This window comes from Ostrinia nubilalis, chromosome 6 (assembly GCF_963855985.1).
Source record: "Ostrinia nubilalis chromosome 6, ilOstNubi1.1, whole genome shotgun sequence".
In the NCBI taxonomy this organism is placed as follows: Eukaryota; Metazoa; Arthropoda; class Insecta; order Lepidoptera; family Crambidae; genus Ostrinia; species Ostrinia nubilalis.
The window spans coordinates 555727-578397 of NC_087093.1; the positions used below are offsets into that span (position 1 = coordinate 555727).

Sequence of the window (22671 nt, forward strand, 5' to 3'; positions counted from 1 at the left end):
GGCTCCAGGTTTGAACCAGGAACCCAATATTATTTCCAACTGCTATTATTTTTTTTAGTATAAAAATATATAGCCTAAGTGCCACTTGTGGTCTAAACTGAATAAATATTTTTTGATTTTGATTTTGATTTTGATATTACTGAGTAAGTGCTCGACCGCTCATACCACAGCACATTCTTTTCAGTCTGGCAACAACGGCGCTCACCATTTTTATCCCCAAAACGATGTTTTGTGGTCCCTTGTAATTGCACTGTACTAATACAGCGTACACTACAGGACCTTTAACAGTCATCATCAATATTTTATATTCAGGGTTGTAATAATCCCAATTGTGGACGTCATGGCTGATGTTGCCCTGGCTGGCCCTGGCGGGCCGCGTTTAATTTATCACAAAAGCATGTTGTCGGCTATATACCCTACCCTACTTCTGTCGCAACAGCCCCTATAATGGCCTCGTGATCGTTGCCAAGTGAGGAATCCATTTTCCTACCTCGCTGACCAGGCCAATAAAACTTTGTAGTTCTGTGATGTTGGTCGGTGCTCCAAAATCATTATTAACTACAATATTTTTTCAGAGGGATGACTCCATGTTCGTGTTCAAGAAACTGAACTTTCGTATTGAGATATTCACAGTTTTCTTTTGACCGACAACATTATCTATAGTAATGCTCGTATGTGACAAGTGTAGAATCTCCATCCAGGGTTACCTACATGGAATATTGCAGGAGCACATGTAATTCCATACATCATCAGCATGTTTATGAATGAATAGTCCCTTTCGAGTTATGTATGAGCTCCAGGTGACTATTCAATCTCTCCTCTCTAACTTTAAACAGTGTCTGATTTATTTTGAGAAATGTATGATTTTCTCACTTGATAGCTGAACTTTCTCTACTGATATTATATTATAATACATAATATAATATGCTTACATAATTATGTGCCTGGATGCCGGCGGCGCAGGACCGGTCTTTCTGGAAATCCTTGGGGAATGAACGAACGATATACTTATCTGCATATCTCCCATTTCCATATAAATCTAGAGAAATGCCAACCAATGCGCTGATTTCGAAACCCAGTGTCGCGTTAGAAATTCATACACACAAAGTAATCAAAATAAAAACAATACTTCGCGAAGAGTGTGTGTCATGCACAGAATGCACACATTGCATTCAGTACGACTATTCGTTGCCATAGTAATGTACGTACATAGCATACAGCACCACTACATACGTAGTCAATTATGATACGATGTGATAATTGTATTTTTTTTTTTTAGTTTGATTGTGCTCATTATCCACTCATTGTGCTCAACGTCAGTACTCAACACAATATCAGTACTCATTGTGCGAATAATATTTTGTACTACGCAAGCAATATAAACTGTTTATTTATACATAAAACGTCAACTGCATGGCACATTGCTGTTGCGAGCAATGTGTTCTGTTTGGCATATTGCTGCGACACTGGCCACGCCCCCTTGTCACATCTCTCTTTAGTTTTTTGTGATCTGTGATAGGGACCATAGGTGAAACCCAATTGGATGGACTTTCAAGGCTTCTGTCACTCGCTAAAGGTCACGCGATAAGTAAATATCTATCGCTAGTCATGTGGTTTATTCGTCCAAGGTTGGAACACACAAGTGACAGAAGAAGAGGACGCCTGAGAAGTCGCGCGGCATGCTCCTTATTACGTATTGTCTCTTTTAAATAGGTATACATAAGCGTTTTAACAATTATGTATTTGTTATAGTCAAACCTCGAAGTTCCGGCACTCCTAGGTTTGACTAGTCAATCCTCAGGTCTGACTAGAAGTTTTAGTCAAAGCCCAAACATTTCGGCCTTTGACTAAATAATGTTAGTCAAACCTAGGAGTAACTAACTTGGTCAGGCAAAGGTCGAAACTCAATTTAATGAAATCGGGGTTTGCCTAGTCAAACCTCAATTAAGACTTTAAACTAATGTTTAATGTAATGTTGCTCTGTAATATGTTTTCACACATGTTTATGTAAGTAAATATCTTTATTTTTTATCTTTTATCTTTTAATTCTGATCTCGAACTTATTGCATAGGCGTTACGACGGTCGGTTTTCACGCGCACGCGCAGCTATCTCTTTAGGTGAAGGTACGAGTAACTAAACTTATACAATACTGAGGTTGGTTGTCAGTGTTTCTAGATCGATCTTGATTAATTACTAATTTTTAGGGTTCTGTTACCTTAAAGGATAAAGAGTGTAGACCCTATTATTATGACTTCGCTAAATGTTGTCTGTCACCAGGCTCGTATCTCATGAATCATTCACTTTAAAAATAAATAATTCAATAAAATACTTAAATATTTAAGGGGGGCTCCCATACAGCAAACGTGACTTGTTGCAGTTTTTTACTTGATATTAATTAAAACGTAAACAGGTGAACCCTTGACATATTCACATAATTTTAGTTGCATTTTAAAAATAAATCATAAAATTAAAATAAAATAAATATTTAAGGGGGCTCCCATACATCAAAAGAGTCGCACGGAACCCTTCGTGAGCGAATCCGACTCACACATGGCTGGTTTTCTATTTGCCGTCTACTTTTGACCGAGTCTGTCAGTCGTTTCTAGGATTGACTAGGCAAAGCCCGAAACAGATTATTTTAGTTTCGACGTTTGACTGAACCGTTTAGGCACTTCTAGGTTTGACTTAGTCAAAGGCCGAAATAAGAATTTACTTCGGGGTTTGCCTGAAGACCTTGGTCAAACCTAGGATAGACCAGTCATTCCGCGAAGAGACTGCATATCGACCTTTGACTATGACATATTAATATCAATATTATTTGTATCTCAGAAAGTGACACTTACTAATGATCTGCTTTAACCTCCTTTGCCAGATAGACTTATCTCTTTTTTTTTTTTTTTTTTTTTTTTTTACTAATATTTTGTCTGTTACTTGTTAGGTAAGTTAACTTTACTCAACACACGTCGGGAGTATTTATTTCGTGAGATTCAAATATTACCTCAGACAGGAGCAAACTTGCAATGTTTAAAAGTCGTTATAAGCGCATAGACGCTATTCGAACTTAACATCATAACACTTGTTCCGCCTGTTTTTTATCTTTTTTATTATCCCACGTTTTTTATTGCCGCAGTAATTCTGACAATGTCAAGTGTTTAGGGAGACGCATACATAAATTAGTCTGCTTCAGTACCACCTCTGTTAAAAGTCACAGTTGCGTTGAAAATATAACTGAAACGGAGACTGTCTACCCGTCACAATCGAACTCTTCCAAAGAATAAGATGCGATCACCCGTTTTCTCAAACATTACTATGACGTCCCACAGTGCGCGTGGACGCACAGGGTGACACATGAACGAACCAATTACAGAGCTTTATTAGATTTGCATTTACTTTATTGCATTAGATTTGCTGCTTAACTTAAGCAGCATCGTTTGTGAATACGGGCGTAAGTCTACTTAGCCGTACTTACTCTTGACAAAAATGATTTTTCCATGGTAGGTACACTGATACTACTAAAAATTGCAATCAAGTCCTATCTACCCACTTTATGATGTCTTCGCAATTAAATGCCTCACATCACAATTTAATATGTCATTGCACTGGAATGCACCATCGCAATTTAATGCGTCACAGCAATTTAATGCGTCACAGCAATTTAATGCGTCATTGCAATTTAATGCCTCAATGCAATTTAATGCGTCATCGCAATTTAATGCGTCATAGCAATTTAATGCCTCATTGCAATTTAATGCTTCATTGCAATTTAATGCCTAATCGCAATTTAATATTCCATTGGCTGATTGTTTGGATAGTGTAGATTTTACTATGTTCTTTTTTTTAATAGAATAGGTATATCTACATTATATTATATTGACTGAACAATATTATTTACTTCAGAATTCAACAGATTTTATTATACAATTATACAATATTCAGTATATAAGGTGTTATTTTTTGTACTGATCATACTTTACCAACGCATCTAATAAAATCATACAAATACAACCCAAGTGTTTTTAAAAAAAAATTCAGGCTAGTTTTCGAGTAAAACGACAAAGAATGTTTCGAAAAAAATAAAAAATAAATCATCCTTTGAGCGCGGTGAGTATTCGTTTGTACGCACTATCGTAGTAGCCGGCCGAGGGCAACGACCACTGCCACGTGCCGCGCCGCGTGAGTCGGCCATATTGATATCGCTGCCAGTCGCTCCGCGCCCACAGCCCGCGCCGAGCCGCCGATCGGCATGCGGGAGCGCAACAACATAAATAATCGTCCCAGTCCGTCCAATGCGCCCAAACGTATTGCAGTGTATGTGTGGTTTATTACAATGCCGCGCTTGATCAATAACAAAACGCAGGTGAAATTATGTTTCGGGCACACTAACTGGCCGACGAGAAACATTGACGAGTCGAAAACCTTCATACCTTGCTTGTTTGGAGCCGCGCAGCGCTTCAGGGAGCGCAGCCGTATCCTGACTTGACGAGATTCCGTGCGCTTCGAGGACGAAGTTCTGGATTTCAATTTCAATCACCGGCACAGTGCTGGCGGTACCCAGATGCGAGCGCCGCAGACGGCGGCTTTTGCGTAGAAATACGGAATGCCTTATCAAGGAGTTGTTGCCAGAGGGCCACGACCGCGACCTAGTTCTATCGATGGTTATTGCGGAAGTCTACCTAGGTACATACCTACAGTGTGATTTGGACAGATGAGTGCTTGTTTACGCGAAAGGGACTTTTTCCGTAAAAAAGTTAGTGCGCGAATTGTGAATACAACATCCGACGTGGTGTCTAGTGAACAGCAAGCAAGTGTGCAGCCCGAAAGCATTACCTCAATTCGATCGTGGCTAGATTAGACAGTGCAAGACAGTGTTTACGTGAACATTCAACAAAGGCTTGACGTTCAAAATGTATTGTGATTAGTGTAATAATAACCTAGGAACTTTAAATAACAACATTCAAAATAGGTAAATGTGTGAATAAGTAAAATCAATGAATCTAAAGTGTGATGGCAAATCATAATTTAGGAATTAAAACCAGGAAAATTGATCAGTGAGTTTTATTTACAACACATTCATATTCAATATTAGGGTGCATTTCCACTGAAGCGAAGCGAAGTAGTAATAGGTATGTACCTATCAATTTTTTATTACGTCTCTAAATAAATTGCGTAGGCATTACGAAACCGTAGATATTGAATTCCAATTTCTATCCTTTTTTAAATTTCTAGTTTAACGCCTTTTTTCGCCTCGGTTCGTTGGAAAAGTCCCCCGCTATTACACTAATGAAAATACACTTATTTACCTACTTATGTAGCTAGATTTTGTTTCTCCCAGCGCGTAGTACCTATTAACATGACGTAACATCGTACATACTCACGAGTGATAATTTTTGGTAACGTAGGTTTAGTGTAATCTAACCTTTATGTGTGTGAACGTTGAATGAATGCGCGCGGCCATTGTTCGTACTCGTATGAATGTAATGAGTAAAGAAAGAGAGAGAGGCAGTGAGTGAAGACAGGATGGTTGTAAAAATAATATCTTTTTTTTGTTAGGAAAAGTAAAAACAAAAACTAGCCTGAATTTTTTTTTAAAAACACTTGGGTTGTATTTGTATGATTTTATTAGATGCGTTGGTAAAGTATGATCAGTACAAAAAATAACACCTTATATAACTGCTCTTAAGTAACTATTTCAATTTCAGTATTTATCTACTCTAATGTAACAATTTAATGTTCAGCATATACTGCTGTTAACAATTTAATAGTCAGCATATTATTTTACTGCTGATAACAATTTAATGTTCAACATTATAATGCTCTTATGTGACAATTTAATGTTCAGCATATACTGTTGCTGACAATTTAATATTCAGCATATACTGCTGCTGACAATTTAATGTTCAGTTTATAACAGCTGTTAACAATTTAATGTCCAGCATATACTGCTGCTAACAATTTAATGTTCAGTTTATAACTGCTGTTAACAATTTAATGTCCAGCATATACTGCTGCTATCAATTTAATGTTCAGTTTATAACTGCTATTAACAATTTAATGTCCAGCATATACTGCTTCTATCAATTTAATGTCCAGCATATTCTGCTGCTAACAATTTAATGTTCAGTTTATAACTGCTGTTTACAATTTAATGTCCAGCATATACTGCTGCTATCAATTTAATGTTCAGTTTATAACTGCTATTAACAATTTAATGTCCAGCATATACTGCTTCTATCAATTTAATGTCCAGCATATTCTGCTGCTAACAATTTAATGTTCAGTTTATAACTGCTGTTAATAATTTAATGTCCAGCATATTATACTGCTGCTAACAATTTAATGTTCAGCATATTTTGCTGCTAACAATTTAGTGTGCAGCATATACTGCTGATAACAATTTAATGTTGCATTTATAACTGCCCTAATATTTTAACAATTTAATGTTCAGGATATAACTGTTCTTATGTGACAATTTAATGTCCAGTTAACACTTTGTTGGACTGTACAATTTAAGAATTACTTCCCAAATGACACTACTTATTCATATACATTGCCTTTGGGAGCAGTTTCAATGTTAAACGAATCAAAACTATGACGTCTGTAAGCGTTCTGTCGTATCATCCTTTACTACCTGAACGCTCGTGAACGTTACTGTCCATTATTGTGTTAAATTTAATAATTGCTGTTATGTAACAATTTGATGTTTAGTACTGTTCTTATGTGTCCAGTATATAGCTGCTATGTTGCTTCTATAATTTGTGTGCATAGGTTGATGTGTGCGTAGGTTGGTGTTATAGTTTATAAACGTTTCAAAAATAAATGTAAATGTATAATCCTTGCGAATTATTTATTTTGTTAATTCAATTTATTTTATTATGTGATGAGGTAACGACATTTGGCCGTTAGTAAGCACCTTTAGATAGGTAATGGTATTGTGAACATAATCGTTTACATGTTGTAAACTCAAAGTGCCAACAGACAAATCTTCGTATGTTTATTCTAAATATTGATCAAGATAATAATCAATAACAGTGAAACGAGTTTTATTTCAAATAAATATTTCCATTAATTCATTTCTCGATTAAAGTAAATAGATAGTACTAACACCTGGGTTATAATTGTACACCTACGCTTATGGTAAGTCAATAAATAAATTGCCATAACACTACGATTTATTTTTAATAGTGACTATAGTCACCATACGCCATCGAGCGGAAAAGGTAATTTATTTTATATTAAAATATCACCAACATGTTTATACTAATCTAGATTTGTACAACAATTAGTAATTAAATAATTCATTGGCATTAACCAATTTTAAGCATAGAAGAAATGGGTACTGCTAATTTGGTTTGAGTGTATTGCATCAAACATTTTAATTCAATCAATAATTTAAAAATAAATACCATTATTGGATAGTGATCGATCACAGCATTCCTCTAGTTAATTACGTTGCATGTATCTGCTGTATTTTACGTAATTGTATTACTGGATAGGTAATTAAACTTCTGCTGATAATTTGATTGTTAAATAATAGATATTTACCTAGCCCATAACATATTTTATGACTATGTCATAAATTCCTGTCATATTTCTATGCGCAGACCAGATTAACTTTCAGTATAAAATAAATGATTTTAATATTTTACTGATTATTACTTTTCCGCTTATTTTCGTTATTTCTGATCGATAAAATAATTTTAAAAACACCATCACTTATCTTTATTATTACAACGGGAATATCACTCTTCACACATTTACACTTTGGTGGCTGAGAAAATATAAAGTAAACACTTCATATTTAAGCACAATCTAATTCTAAATAGATACTTTGTTTGAAATTAATAATGTTCCGTGAGTTAATTTATAACTTTGACTTATACATGTACCTACTCACTTCTTTTTTTTTTTTTTTTTTTTAATGCACTCCTTTTTAATCCTGTCGCCATTGTATTGTACACCTTTATCTCCGCCATTACATTATTTTTTGGCTCGCCTACGCACACAGCACGACCTGCCCGCACCACGGTCGGACGCCGAATGCCCCCACCGCTGACTAGGCTGTGACGTATGCGCTCGAGACAAATGTCTATACACTACACATACCTCCACAAAATTTCAGCTCCCTAGTGCCAATAGTTTCCAAGCAAAACCTCGGGCAGATAGACAGACAGACAGACATATCGAAACTAAAGGGTTCCTTGTCAGGACCACGGAACCCTAAAACGTATATTTTGAGTTACCTGGTAATGTTGTCAGTAACGAAAAAATCTTAAAAATAATTGTAAGTCCATATGTATTGTTATTTAAGTTGAATTTTATCAGCAGGACAAGTATTAAAGCCATTGACGGCAAAATTATCTTCAACCAACTAGGGGAGTCGGTAAAAATATTGAACCCATAAAGATTCAAAACTTTAATCCACAGTTTAAGACTCTGGTAATGATTTTTATTAAGGTTTTTAAAACGATCCATGGTGTTCGTTATTCGAGAACAATGTGAAAATGCAATGAACGGACTATACAGTAAGTTTACCCTACCCACGAGTAATTCAAACATTAGTTCCAACGTATAGGTAAGTAGTTAGGCAGTATAACCTACAATAATGCCATAAAAAATTCAACGTTTACTTCATGTGCACTCGCGTTAAGCAAATAGAAACCAATTACATTAAGGCGATTAGAGTCCTCAATGACCTTGGGCGTTTGACCTTCACGCCGCGCGAAACACCCGCGCACCCCGCACGAAAATTCCGATTTGACACCGATCAAAATTACACGGGCATAGGTAGATACAGAATAGAAGCTCTTTTTTCATGACATTACTGCCTATTATTTTAAACTTGAATTGATGAACCTTGATGTCGGTGTCATTTAACTCAGGCGTAAAGGTATTTAATAAAAATAACACAATCCATGAACATTTTGTACGGGATATTTTTTTTATTATATTAAATTTTTTCGTAAATTTTCTAATGTTTTTGTCGGTTCAGCCGTTCTCGAAATTAATTAGGTAACTTCGGGTGGAATCTTGCAAGCTGAATTTGTTAGACCAACTTCCTGACGACAACTGTAGGTATTGGAACACATAGTAGTATTGTCTATGGTTTAAAAAAGCAAATGTTTCTTCTTTTGTCTATTGTCATTCTCTTTGTGTCACTTATGAAGAATAAACTGAAAATGTGTTTATTCTCGTCTTTTTATTAGAAATCCTTCAACAGCTGATTGAGTTAAAATTTTGGATATACATGTAATTCGGATGACAATGCAATATTGTGATGACATGGAGTCGATCTGATGATAGAGCTGGAATGCCAGTGGCCCCATAGCAACTCCGGGATTAAACGATTCCATCGAGTTTAGGCTCGTTTGATTTGTATTTATTTATATAAATATAAGTAAGTAATATTATGTAAGTAAGCTACTTTAAAAATCACGAGTACCTACCTACTCCAATTCTCAAAGGCAAACAGGGTCTGATGATGGAGCTGGAATGTGGCCGTAGGAATAGGCTAGTTTCTTAAGAAAACACTTTTAGTCCGTCAATTACACTATCAAAAAAAATTGGACACGGGATATATTTATTTGTCAACAAACAAGTAATTACGAAGTTATGATGCGATGAAATTCCGCGTGACGTCACAAATCGCAACAATTTTAAGCACGCCTTAACGTCATGGGCCTCTTCTGAACTTTGGCGCGCTTTATCTCTATAAATTTTCATAAGCTTAAAAAAGTGAAAAATACATTTAAAGTATTTTTTTGGTAAGTTGACTGACGGACTAATTCAAACTCTTGCTTTACCCAGGAAACATCCCTATTCTTCGAAATTATTACGAGCTACATAACGAAAAATCTTTGCTACTACGCCGCAGCAAATTCCGCATCATAAATAAAAAAATAAATTAAAAGAAAAAACCTTTTTTTTTAAAACAAGTTTTTGTATGCTAATAATTTTAGTTTCATGACACGCTCCCAAAATTCATCATCTTATAAGAGGATTTCAGTTTTTATCGACGAAACTTTTTAATTATTATAGCATATAGGTACGTTTCATGGTTAGGTAATTTAGGGAAGTTTATTTGCACTTAACATCATCATCATCGGTATCAATGTACTGTGTAGGTACCTATGCACCTTCAGTGGCAACAACAAGGTCTATTGAGTACCTATAGTCTACTAAAGGCATGAAATAAATTAATTTTCACCAAAAATTAAAACCAACTCCAAAACGAATCACCAAAAGGTAGGCTGTCACCGACTCCGAAAATATCAATCATGATATACAGGCATTTGTAATCAGTATCCACATTTTTTAATAAGCTCTATAGAACAATTTATCAATACCACTTTATCTTATTTTTTTTAACTGTGGTATTTTCGCGAAGAAACATATTGAAAATCTAATTCTAAATGGCCCATTTGCGCCGAGCCTAAGTATGAAAAATATAAATTGTTTTCTTCACGTATATCGATTAAGTTACTGATTCTGACTCGCTCCTAATTTGGATACTGATTGCAAAGGCCTAGTAAATAAATAACGGAATATATTTTCAACTTTTACTTATCTAGTGCCGTTTTTTTTTGGAGTCGATTTTTTTACACTAATAGATTCTATTTAGGTAGATAATAGCGTCCGAGCATGCCTTAATTCAATCGTATCGTCTGACTGAACGTGCTCTATGAACAACTCTGACATAAAAAGTATTGTCAAACAAAAACTAGGTTGCACCATCTTATTTTAAATTTGACAAAAGTCAAAAATCTGTCAAACTCCATACAAAAAAACACCGGTTATCGCCAAAGCTACGGTCAAAGTTAGGTCACGTCAGGTGGTGCAACTCAGCCAAAGAAAAAATTCATTTTGATCGCTAATGTCAGTTTGCAGCGAGTGACACAACCTCCCCGTCTGAAGGCCAGCGGCCGACTGCCGCCCGCACCCCGCGAAGGCCCCCTCAACAGCAAAACGTTCGGAATTTATCAAAAGTAAAATTTATGAATGAAAGTAATGTTCGATTGAAAAACGCAATGTGTCATTTAAAGATTAAAGAATTCCTAATCTATTCGTGCAAAAATCTTTTAAATTAACATAGCCGTTTTGGAGGAGTATGGAATTTAAGTAAAAAATCGATGTCCCGTATTTATTTTTTTAATCCAAAACAAAGAGACGTAGCGAAAATTCAAACGTCACAAATGTAGTCCTTGAACTGTTGTATAACATATATTTTTTTCAACTATTTCTGTCCAGCAGTAAAAGAGGAGTAGGCTTTACAAAATGCCCATTTGACGCGGATTGAGGACTCTAATCGCCTTAAGGCCCGATTCGACCAAACTTTTATCCGAGAATAACTCTTGGTATAACTGGCACGTTGACAGTTCTAGTATGGGAATTAATTCTGGGATTAATTTAATATGAACTTCTTTTTATGCAATTCTTGTTTGGTCGTATCCACCCTAAAGGTAGTAAATTATAAAACCGTGCCGTACCTACTCACATTGCCCCGTTGAAGTAAGACCAATGATAAAAAGTTTTGAAGTCAAAAATCTGTGTAACTCCATACAAAAACACCGCTGCCGCACAGTAGTTTGATTTTAAAAATAGGTGGACATACGATCGAAAGTCATAATTTCACCGAAACAAAAATTGTTTTGGATAGCATTTTGAATGCTGATCAACATTTGTCATTATACATTTTTCGATAAAACGAGCCTTTTATGCTTAAAAAAAATATGTCAAGAAAATTTGTATGGAGAAAAATCATTTTTTTTTTTTCTGGCTACTGTTGCAAACTGTAGCGGTCAAACCTTATGTAGTCGTAAGTACCTATGGTGCCGAATATTACTACATAAATACTTTTTGCGGGCACGCGCGGCGAAGCGAGTAATGGACATGCAAAATTTTAAATATTTTTATTTATAGATTATTGATTTTAATGCACTTAAAGTAATTATTAATAGAAAAATATACTTAGTCTAACTTACTACAGCCCAGCAGGTAGATTTTTAAAATCAAACTACTGTGTGCCGTGTCAATCCAAAACACTGTACGAGTCGACTTACTTTCTTTTGTTCTTTTGAGAGTTACAGTGTTTTGGATATTAGTTACGGTTAAAGTTAGGTGGTGCAACTCAGCCTTACTGTACTGATCCGTTTTTTATCAAAATTAATAATTAATAGTTATCTACTCCAAATATTCGTAAAAATAAAAATGTATCAATAAATTCATTGATAATATATTTATTGCTTTCATTTGCAGTCAAATACCTGCCTTGTCCTGCATAAAAAAATGACTTACACATGTTTGCACAGCAGACTATGACATACTTATTAAATAATTAAAATAAAAGAAAGACAACATTTATATCAATTTCATTTAAGAACATGTACGAAGACTACGTAAGACTTGTGGTATGACTTCCAAATACGTAGCGTAAATATGCTACGGTAACGTAGGGCTACCGTAGATGTATTCCTATTTAGCAGTCTTATTTCAAACATTAGATGAAGAAGAGTCATCTTATAAGGAAGTAAAGATAACGATAGGTAGAGTCATGGGTTACTCGTACTATGACGCTCACTGATTACTACGAAGCTCACCGTGCCAGCTAGTATCTTTTGTATGTAGTTATTATTTAATGAACGAGCGACAGCTTTCACATTCCCCAGTTTTTCATAATAATTTTTCAAGGAAGGAAGGATCTTTGTGTCCGAAACTATACGAAAATAATCATGTACGGAACTCTAAAAACTTTATAACAAAGACAGCTGGTTAAGTAAATGTGTTGGCATATTTGCTATTTTAATAATATGCTGCTATTTATTCAAGATGTAGTAGTTTTGTTTACATATGATAATAAGCAGGCATTTAGCAAAATAGGTACAGTTCATTCAGTTAGATATAGTGGCTGATGAGTGTTAATCATGTCAAGCAAGTTGCAAGAGAATAATGGTTACAAAAAAGATTATCACACTATAGATCAAAATGTGTTTGACGGTGTGTTTCTATTATAATATTTGATCAAATCAACCTCGCGTCAAATTTAAGCATTATGAAAGAATTGAAAAGAAACCGACAATATATTACGTAGTTCTCACTTGAGTATCTTTATTTATTGTTTCAATTAGGATCAGAATTCAATGTATAATTTTCAGTTTCTAAATGGGGAACAAGACACAAGCAATGCGTCCTGTTGTTTTTCATCCTGACCATCGCCTACAGCATGCGGTCGTGCATGGGCGTGGCGCTGGTGGCCATGGCGCAGCACGCTGGAGCATCCGCGGCTAACGCAAGCGCACTCGGCGCCACGGCGGTGGCTAACGATAGCATCCTTGGTGCCACTCTCGCGGTTAATGGCAGCATCCTTGGCGCTACGCTCGCGGCCAACGGCAGCGATGAGCTGCAGATCAAGGGATTCTTTAATGTTCTACTGCTGTCGCCTCCAGTAAGTTTAAACATAACCTGTCATTTAATAAACGATGAAATAGTGAAAACTGAATAAATTCGAAGAACAAAATATAGAGTCAAGGAGTGATCCTTGCTGTGAAGCAACGGCGTAAATTGAAAGCTATAGGCTAAATAATTGAAGTGATTAATTAAATGTTTCAGTACCCCAAATTCAAGTGGAGTAAAAAAGTGCAGGACACGGTGATATCGGCCTTCTTCTGGGGGTACATGGCGCTGCAGGTGCCGGGCGGCCACCTCTCGTACAAGTTCGGCTCGCGCTACTTGCTGTTCGGCGCTCTCATGAGCAACTGTGTGTTAGCCCTGATCTTCCCAATTGGTTCTTATTACGTGAGTATAGCCACTAGTTCAATATTTATACCGAATTTAGTATGATAATCTCTCTATCGTACCTTCGGAAATATAGAAATCGCTTTAGCGAATTTATTACCTAAAATTCAGAAGAAAAAGCAGTTGGGTTTTAACTTTTATTATTTTCTTCTTTCATTCTACGCGTTAATTCTCGTATACCCTACCCTGTCATTCCTGTCGTTGAAATAAAATTTAACATTTATGTTTAGGGAGGCTGGATATTCGCGCTAGTATGCAGGATGGGGCAGGGCCTGAGCCAGGCCTGCATCCTGCCCAGCTTCCACACGATGCTCGGCAAGTGGTCGCCGCTGGAGGAAAGAGGGAGAATGAGTGCTATCATTTACGGAGGTACTTTTTATACAAATTGTTTGCTTTCTTGTGATGACACTGTTTTTTTTAAGTGGAAGAGTGTACTCGTATTGTAGTCTTTAGTGTAGTGTAGTAGTGGTGGATCAAGAAAGATCTTGGAAAATCTGATGATCCAGATTCAGTTTCAAAATCGGACTCGGACTCGTGACTTCTTTCAACATTATTCGCGATTTTCTTGTCTTTCAGGTCAAGCTCTGGGCACAGTGTTGGGGCTGCCTATAACCGGATTTATAGCGTCTTCACCAATATTAGGCTGGCCTGGGATTTTCCGGTTCTACGGCATTATGTCTGGAATCATCGCTGTCGTCGTGTGGTTTTTCCTAGCAGACTCTCCGGCGGTACATAAAACCATATCAGTGGCTGAAAGAAGGTACATTGAAGAATCGTTACGACAGAAATCTGATAACAAGGTATTAATCATTTCTTTACCATTCAGGAAAGTTTTAATCCAAATTTCTTTTGATATCACATTGCTCGGCTATGTTAACAAAAGGATAAAGTCGTTAGTGGGCACAATTGCCATGGGTAGGCAGCGCATCATAGTAGGAATAATTATTATCATAGTAGTGACACAAAATAGGCAGTGATTTTACATATACATTCGCTTTAATGTGGTTTTATTATACATAGTTTGCCTGGGATCGGTTATCTGATATAAACTAGTAATTGGAAGATAACACGCGGAACTTGTTTTCTTAAAGCTACCGCAGTGGAACGTGATGATTCCCTTGAGTATTTGAATATCATGATAAAAGATAAAGTAACACATACGCACGAGATGAAAATAATGACTGGAGAAATATTTGTGATGTAGTTACCTAATACCTTTTTTGGCGCCCGTTAACTTTGGAACTTTGTATTTTATTTCATTTTATTTTTGGTATTTTGCCTGCGTTGATCAAATCATAAAAATCTATTCATTTTCCCACACAAACTTTACAGCTGATCAGATCATAAGAATGGAAAACAATTGAAATCTTCGGTGTTGGTTCCACACACAGCAAAAACATGTTGCACCAGAGCCAGCCTGCGCGCTCAGATCGGATAGGATTTACTTTTCACACTGCGGGCGTTTCAGAAGCAACTGGCGGTCCCGTGGAGGAGCATCCTGAGCAGCCGCGCCATGCTGGCCATCGTGGTGGCGCACGTGGGCAGCACGTGGGGGCAGGTCATCCTGTACTCCGAGGTGCCGGCCTACATGGACCAGGTCATGGGGGTTAACATCAAAGCTGTGAGTTCAAACAAAGAATAAGTTCGTACGACAAATGACGTCCACAGGGGGACAAAAGCATCCCCAAGGATTTCCATAAAGACCAGTCCTTCGCTGCCCGCATTCAGGTTATTCCAAGAGCCTTTACACCGCTAGTCGGTCCACCTAGTAGGGGACCTGCCCACGTTACGTCTTCCAGCCAGTGGTCGCCACTCGATAACTTTTTTGCCCCATCGGTCATCAGCTCTACCAGCTGCCACTTTAATTTAGCAATTCTGCGGGCTATTATGTCAGTCACTTTGATTTTACAGAATGAGAAGGTACTAGTGTTCATATAGTACATAGATAACACACTGTACTACCGTTTCTAGAGCCACCACCATGGCTGCCTACATTACATACACATTAGGGGGCGTCCATAAATTACGTGAGACTTTTAGGGGGGGGGGGGGAGGGGGTCAACAAAAACCTCACTAAATCTCACGTGGGGGAGAGGGGGGGTCTCAGGAAATATCACGTAATTTTTTCCGCAAGAAATAGAGAAATAGAGTTTGCCAGAAAACTGGGTTTAAATCTTAAGTAAAAAAATTGGCCAAGTGCGTGTCGTGCCACGCGCTGTCCGTCGTTAACAAAATATATTTCAGAAGCAAGCAATTACTTCATCTAAAGTCGCTTTTAATATTTTCCTCTAAGGAATTTTTATTAGATATGAAATTTTATAATAAGGTCAATGCGGGGAAGTCCGGCATACTTTATTGAGAATTCATAAAACAACCATATTTATACTTTGATATTAATCCTAATTTCATTTTGATTAAAAGAAATGGAGAACATGTACTGTATTATATAATATGATATGATTTAATGAAATTTGCTGCGCTTATTTTTATAAAGAAAAGCATTTTTTTTAAAACGTGGCGTATAGACGGACTTCCCCATGCTTTTGGGGTAAGTCCGTCGACTACATTTATAATCTTTCATTCTAAAGATTAATGTATATGCGTATTTGAAATCGATTTGAATATAAATGTCAGTTAAATATGAACCTTAACGCCTAAGATACAAGATTGCAATCGTGTTTTATATCGCTGTAATTGTAAAGTGAGGCAAGTCCGTCATACTTTTAAGGTCAGGGGTTGTCAGCCTATAAATAGACATAAATAAATGTACCGAGTAAAACAATATTTTATGATGTTTGCTTATAATTATTTATTTAAAAAAAACAAGACAATGCAAAAATCACATAAACCTTAAAATTAAATAGTTTTATTAATAAAATAATTATTTATCATCTTTAACTGCCACTTCTGAAGCCACTGAGCAATAGTATTACACTTTAAGGTGCAACAAGATGGAAAATTATGACTCAACGATGGGAAGTACAGTAATTTCTCATTCTAGTGTAGATAATTCTTCTTTAGATAATTCTTAATTCTTTGTACTTATACAATTACTTTTAATTTAATTATTAATATAATCAGTCATTTATTATCACCCCCGAGAACAGGAATTTATAACAAAAAATAAACAAATTTATTATAATAACCATAATGATCGGAAAGCTTATTAATTCTTAATACTTTCTTTTTGGCAGCTTATTATCACATATAATAATTAATTAGGTTAAAAAAAGACAGGGCTGGTTTTTTTTTATTTATATTATGGTATTCCATTCAAAGTCACGTAATGACCAACCATTTCTAACACCTCTTGTCTGCTCAATCCAAATCCGTAACGTTCCATTTTATGCAGATATGATGCTAGTTTATGTTCGGTTTCTTGAGAAAGAGCTGTGCATCTTTCGAGAGTATTAGATTTTACTCTTTTCTTATTGACATGGTCCATAATCGTCATTCTCGGTATGTTATAAATTTGGGCTGCCTTGAATCCACTTAACTCTCCGTTTCTAACAGCACGCACGGCATCTTGTAACTTTTCTTTTGAATAAGAAGCTTTATCTCTCTTTCTTTTATAATACCGCACCATTTCCGTTTTACATTTGTACCTAGAAATAAATTTATAAGTTGAAAATATACTCACTATAAAATACTTAACTGACATACACCACAATTGCAATAAAATTTTAGTTACGCAAATGTTATGACGATTTCAAAGACGTTTAGTACCTAATATTACATAAAAAATTTCGATTATGCAACTACAGTTCGGTACACCAAAAGGTTTACGACATCTGATCAAGGGGCAACACCGGCATATGCCGGACTTTCCCTTACAGACTGTACGAACTTCCCCCAATATTGAATTTGGATGTTAGAATCTGATCACTAGGAATATTTCTTTAAATTAACGTTGAAAATCAAACTAAACTTCACAAATCGACAGTTAGTAATATTAGCTAAACACTTACCAGCTTTCCTTTCAAAAAACACTTGGTTTTGAATTATTTTTTTCACTTTGAACACAAAACGCCTCACTCTTCTTCAACGTGACAACCAAACTAAAAGTTGTCACGATTTTTATTGCTTGAAAACACCACCTAGCGCCATCTGTGTTGTATAGTTTGAACGAAAATTTCGTGCTGTTTTATCGAACTAACTGTTATAAACGTATCTGTTCAAAAATGAACCTTACCTAAGGGTATACGTGGTTACCCCTCTGACGGACTTCCCCGCATTGACCTTAAATGAGTTAAATGACTATTACTCTTAAACTAACTGACCTACCCTAACCGTTATAGTTTTCTTGAAAGTTCATAAAAAGCAGTATTATTATGAATTTTTCCAGATTTTTCAAGTTAACAGTCTAGTTTTTAGAGGACGCCCTGCCCTGCTCGAACAAAAATTGGCACTTTAAACTTTCATAGTTTGCAAACGGATCCCTAAATCGAAAAATAGTCTTTGAAACCCCCAATTAAGTCATCCAACGATATCCCACACGATGGTGTAGAAGATGAAAAAAAATTCATCCCCACTTTACATGTAGGGGAGCTACCCTAAAAAATGTTTTTTCAAAATTTTATTCTACCGTTTTGTCGGCGTGATTAATATACCTACATACCTCCACAAAATTATAGCTCTCCAATGCCAATAGTTTCCAAGCAAAACCTCGGACAGACAGACATATCGAAACTATAAGGGTTCCTTGTCAGGACTACGGGACCCTAAAAAATTATATTTTCTATGATGATAATGACATTTTATTCTATACCGTCTAAACAAATAAAACTAACAATGCTTCCGTCTGCATGTGTGAATACTAAAATGCAGAATAAATGACGAAATTAAGAAAATTTCGTTTTTTTTTAAATATCACGTGAGATTAGGGGGTGGGGGAGGGGGTCAGGCAAAATCTCACCAAATCTCACCAAGGGGGGCGGGGGGGTTGAAAAATAGCCAAAATTGTCTCACGTAATTTATGGACGCCCCCTTAAACTTTCGCATTGCTATATCTAAGCATTGCGCTTGCTACTAAAATAACATGCAGTTATTTTAATAGTGCAACACAAAGTTGCATTATTATAATGCGCATCGTTTCTTTTTACTTTCAGAACGGTTTGCTGACAGCTTTGCCGTTCTTCGTGATGTTCTTCTTCAACTTCTTCTTTAGTTGGCTGAGTGACATGATGATCGTGAAGAAATATTTCAGTATTACTCACACGAGAAAGATTGCTAACTGTATAGGTACGAGTCCCCACGACTACCTAGTTGCTTTTATCTTAACATTCCCGTGCGAAAAAAGAATCTGCCTAAACTTAAGGGTAGGGCAAAAAGTCGTTTGCTTAAACTTTTATTCGTCTAGCACTTACTACATGGTTTGACATAATACAAAATGTTCAGCTTACGTGCCAGCCGCCATCGGCTTCATCGCTCTGGCCTACGCGCCGCAGAACATCTACGTGGTGGAGAGCATCCTGGTCATCATCTGCTGCTTCAAGGTCGCTGGTCACGTTGGGTTTCATGTAAGTTACAAAGATATTCCTGATCACAACTTAACATATTATTTACTTTGATAGCTCTAGCTTTTAACATTCTGGCAGGCCGATTAATGTTTTTGTAACGTGCCAGGTGAACCACATCGACATTTCGCCCAACTTCGCGGGCGTGATGATGGGCATCAGCAACTTCAGCGCCAACGCCGTCAGCTCGTTCGCACCCATCATCGCGGGGCTTGTTCTGACGGACCCGGTAATTATTTTTTAACCAAATAAACTCTGTATTCCATAAAGGTATTATAAAGTTCCTATCAGAAACAACAGGCAGCCAAAAGCTACACAGAAAATGTCTGTAATGACCATCCCATCAAAAACATGAATGTGAAATGAAAGCCAAGTTCAATATTATGTAAAACTAGCGGTCGCCCGCGACTTCGTTCGCGTGGATCCCCCCCCTTAGGGGTGGAGTTTTGTAAAATCCTTTCTTAGCGGATGCCTACGTCATAACATCTACCTGCATGCCAAATTTCAGCCCGATCCGTCCAGTGGTTTGGGCTGTGCGTTGATAGATCACTATGTCATTCAGTCAATCAGTCAGCCAGTCAGTCAGTCACCTTTGAGTTATAATATATTTATAGATATGCCTTGGTTGTTGACTTCAAAGACAAAAGAAGTGAGAGCTAACCGAATACTATAATCCAGGCCTCTTCAAGGCTCGGAACCTACCTTGTTCTGCATAAAATAGATTGCATGTCGTAGAGTTAGAGACGATGATGCCATTTTCCTGAAAGTTTTTATGACAAATATTTTTCAGACCGACAAGGATCTTTGGAAGATAGTATTCTTCATTGCGGCTGGGTTATACTTGTTCACGAACACCGTGTACCTTCTGCTGGGCACAGCAGAGCCGGCGGACTGGAACGAGCCTGCTGAGTACGCGCGCGTGGCCGCCGGCGACGACGCGCTCGAGAACGAACCCGACAGTATTATGGAAACTGGTGCAGTAAACAGTGGATATAAGGATGGAACTAGTGCATACGAAGATAGTGAAAATATAAAGATGATGAAGATGTAGAATATGTAGATAAGTTATGAGTAGAACTTGTGATAATTGAAGTTTAAAGTAAGTTAGTTAATTTCTTGGTTACATTAACGAGTAAGTTCATTTCCATTTACATTGAAAAGCTGTGATGATTTTTTGTATTTGTGTGCCAACAGCGGGCGATGTTACAAAATAACTACGTATTTACTTATGTAGAGAAACTGTTATTAGTTAGGTATAGTTACATTTAATTTATTCTCACAAAAGTTTATAGAGCTAAGTTGTAACTTTTTATTGCTATAGTTGATTCATATTGATAAACCCAAACTCACTGTATATCATTATAAGCACCTTTACTATTTAACGTGTACACCGAGCTTATAATGCGAATCACTCTTGAAGACTGGACCGATGGTGTTGCAATTGGTGGATACAAAATTGCGAACTTGCGGTATGCAGATGATACTACCCTATTTGCGAGTAACGCTGACCTTATGGAAGAATTACTTCTCAAAATGGAGCGCGTTAGCCTTACGTTTGGGTTGAAGATTAACCGATCGAAGACCAAGGTTATGATCGTGGATCGCTCTAATGAAAATTCGCCCGAAGTGACACACATTGCGAACTGTGACGTAGTTCAGACCTACGTATATCTTGGAGCTCTCATCTCAAATAATGGCGGCTGCGTAGATGAAGTAAAACGTCGTATGGCCATAACCAGAACTGCGATGGAGAAGTTAAGGAAGTTATGGAGGAATCGCAACATTACCAAAGCCACCAAAGTTAGACTTGTGCGAGCGCTTGTATTCCCCATCTTTCTTTACGTAGCAGAGACATGGACAGTACGCGACTTGGAAAAGAGGAAGATAGATGCCCTAGAGATGTGGTGCTGGAGAAAGATGCTCGGGATATCATGGACAGAGTTCCGTACCAATGTGTCCATACTCCAGGAGCTCGGTGTCACTCAGCGTTTATCAACCGTAGTACAGTCGCGCATACTGCAATACTTCGGACATGTCTCGAGGCGGGATGACAACTCCATAGAACGACTGGTCGTCCAGGGCAAAGTCGAAGGAACCCGATCGCGTGGCAGGTCACCAATGCGCTGGACTGACCAAGTGAAAGCAGCAGTAGGAGACGGCTTATGTGACTGCACCAGAAAGTCTGCCAATAGAGAGAGATGGAGGGAGATCGTGCGGAGAGTTGTATCCGCCTCTACAACCGATGTAAACAACGCCTCAACGTGACCACGACCGCTCTGCCAAGAGCGTAACGACTAAGAAGAATAGCAGTTCTGAATAATATCAATATTATTAAAATGTAAAGTAACTATTTATTTTACATAGGTACCTTTATCAATAACTAATTTTAATTTAATGCTGTTAAAACACTGTTAAACAAATAAAGTAAAATAAAAATAAAATAATTAAATCCTCGCATCGCGTTAAAACCTGTTTAAATGAATGGAATTGTAGAGTCGACTAATTTTATTAAAATCAATTTGATTTATTGTCTTTTGGTAAATGCAAATACCTATAACTATTGTAACTAAATCCAGGATAAGTGAATATTTTCGGACGCGGCTTAACAAAGTGCGTGGTGCAGGTTTTCCTTCGAGCGAGCTCGACCTCGTGCTGCAGCTCACGTGACGCGGAATGCTTCGCAGACAGAGTTCGTAGCACGCCTTTCTACGATTGTAACGCCTAATTCGTAGTCACGTTTGTGTGCACAATGCTTTAGCACCAATCTAGAAGCGTTTGGGAAACCGTCCGTTACAAGTTAAAAAATGGGAAAAGGACTTGCTTTTCATGACTTTAAGACCGCACACTCGTAATAACATTTCCAAGATTTACTTTGTAAAAGCCAAAACTACATCAAGTTAACAAATAAAGATTGAATTTCAAATAAAAATATTTATCCATTCGCTTCTAGGGCACATTTACAGCAATGGCATTGGCCAGGGGGTGTCGAAACTTGTGTAATTGTTGAATGTTTTGCATCAGCTGCCCGGGAAATGTCGGGCTCACGTTGTTCTCCGTGTGTTTAGCTCACGTACACCCCTTTGTTTCGGCAGCCTCACCCTAATCAGATTTATTCTTGGCTCCTTTGTTTTGGTATTATATTTATTTATAGAACGCGGTTTACGAAATGCTGTAATATTTGTTTCCTTCTCAAATATTTTGTATTTGGTGCACATACGCATCAGAAAGTGCAGAGGAAGATGCGACTAATGCATTTACATCGTCCCGCACTATGCACAGCGTGAACACCGTCGAGCTACTACACGGCATATTATTTCCCCTTGCTTTGGAATATTTTTCGGGAAGTATTTAGAAAGGTTATTTAAT

The 22671-nt window shown here is 37.1% G+C and overlaps 1 protein-coding gene across 1 annotated transcript; it reads left to right on the plus strand.

Moving 5' to 3' along the window:
* Nucleotides 1–12647: 12647 nt before the first annotated feature.
* On the plus strand, nt 12648–22384 carry LOC135072863 (putative inorganic phosphate cotransporter). Its single transcript, XM_063966900.1, has 10 exons — nt 12648–12991; nt 13150–13439; nt 13604–13789; nt 14020–14158; nt 14366–14589; nt 15258–15410; nt 18898–19030; nt 19187–19308; nt 19415–19534; nt 20096–22384. Exons 1-10 carry the CDS (start codon nt 12919–12921, stop codon nt 20354–20356), a joined length of 1701 nt encoding a protein of 566 aa, XP_063822970.1. The 5' UTR covers nt 12648–12918; the 3' UTR covers nt 20357–22384.
* Nucleotides 22385–22671: the final 287 nt, after the last annotated feature.

Excerpts from the sequence above, each read along its gene's own strand:
- LOC135072863 (XM_063966900.1), top strand. The coding sequence starts at position 12,919 with ATGTCAAGCAAGTTGCAAGAGAATAATGGTTACAAAAAAGATTATCAC. Across the intron at positions 15,411-18,897 it reads TGGGGGTTAACATCAAAGCT|AACGGTTTGCTGACAGCTTT; the intron begins GTGAGTTCAAAC and ends TTTTACTTTCAG. Across the intron at positions 19,309-19,414 it reads CTGGTCACGTTGGGTTTCAT|GTGAACCACATCGACATTTC; the intron begins GTAAGTTACAAA and ends GTAACGTGCCAG.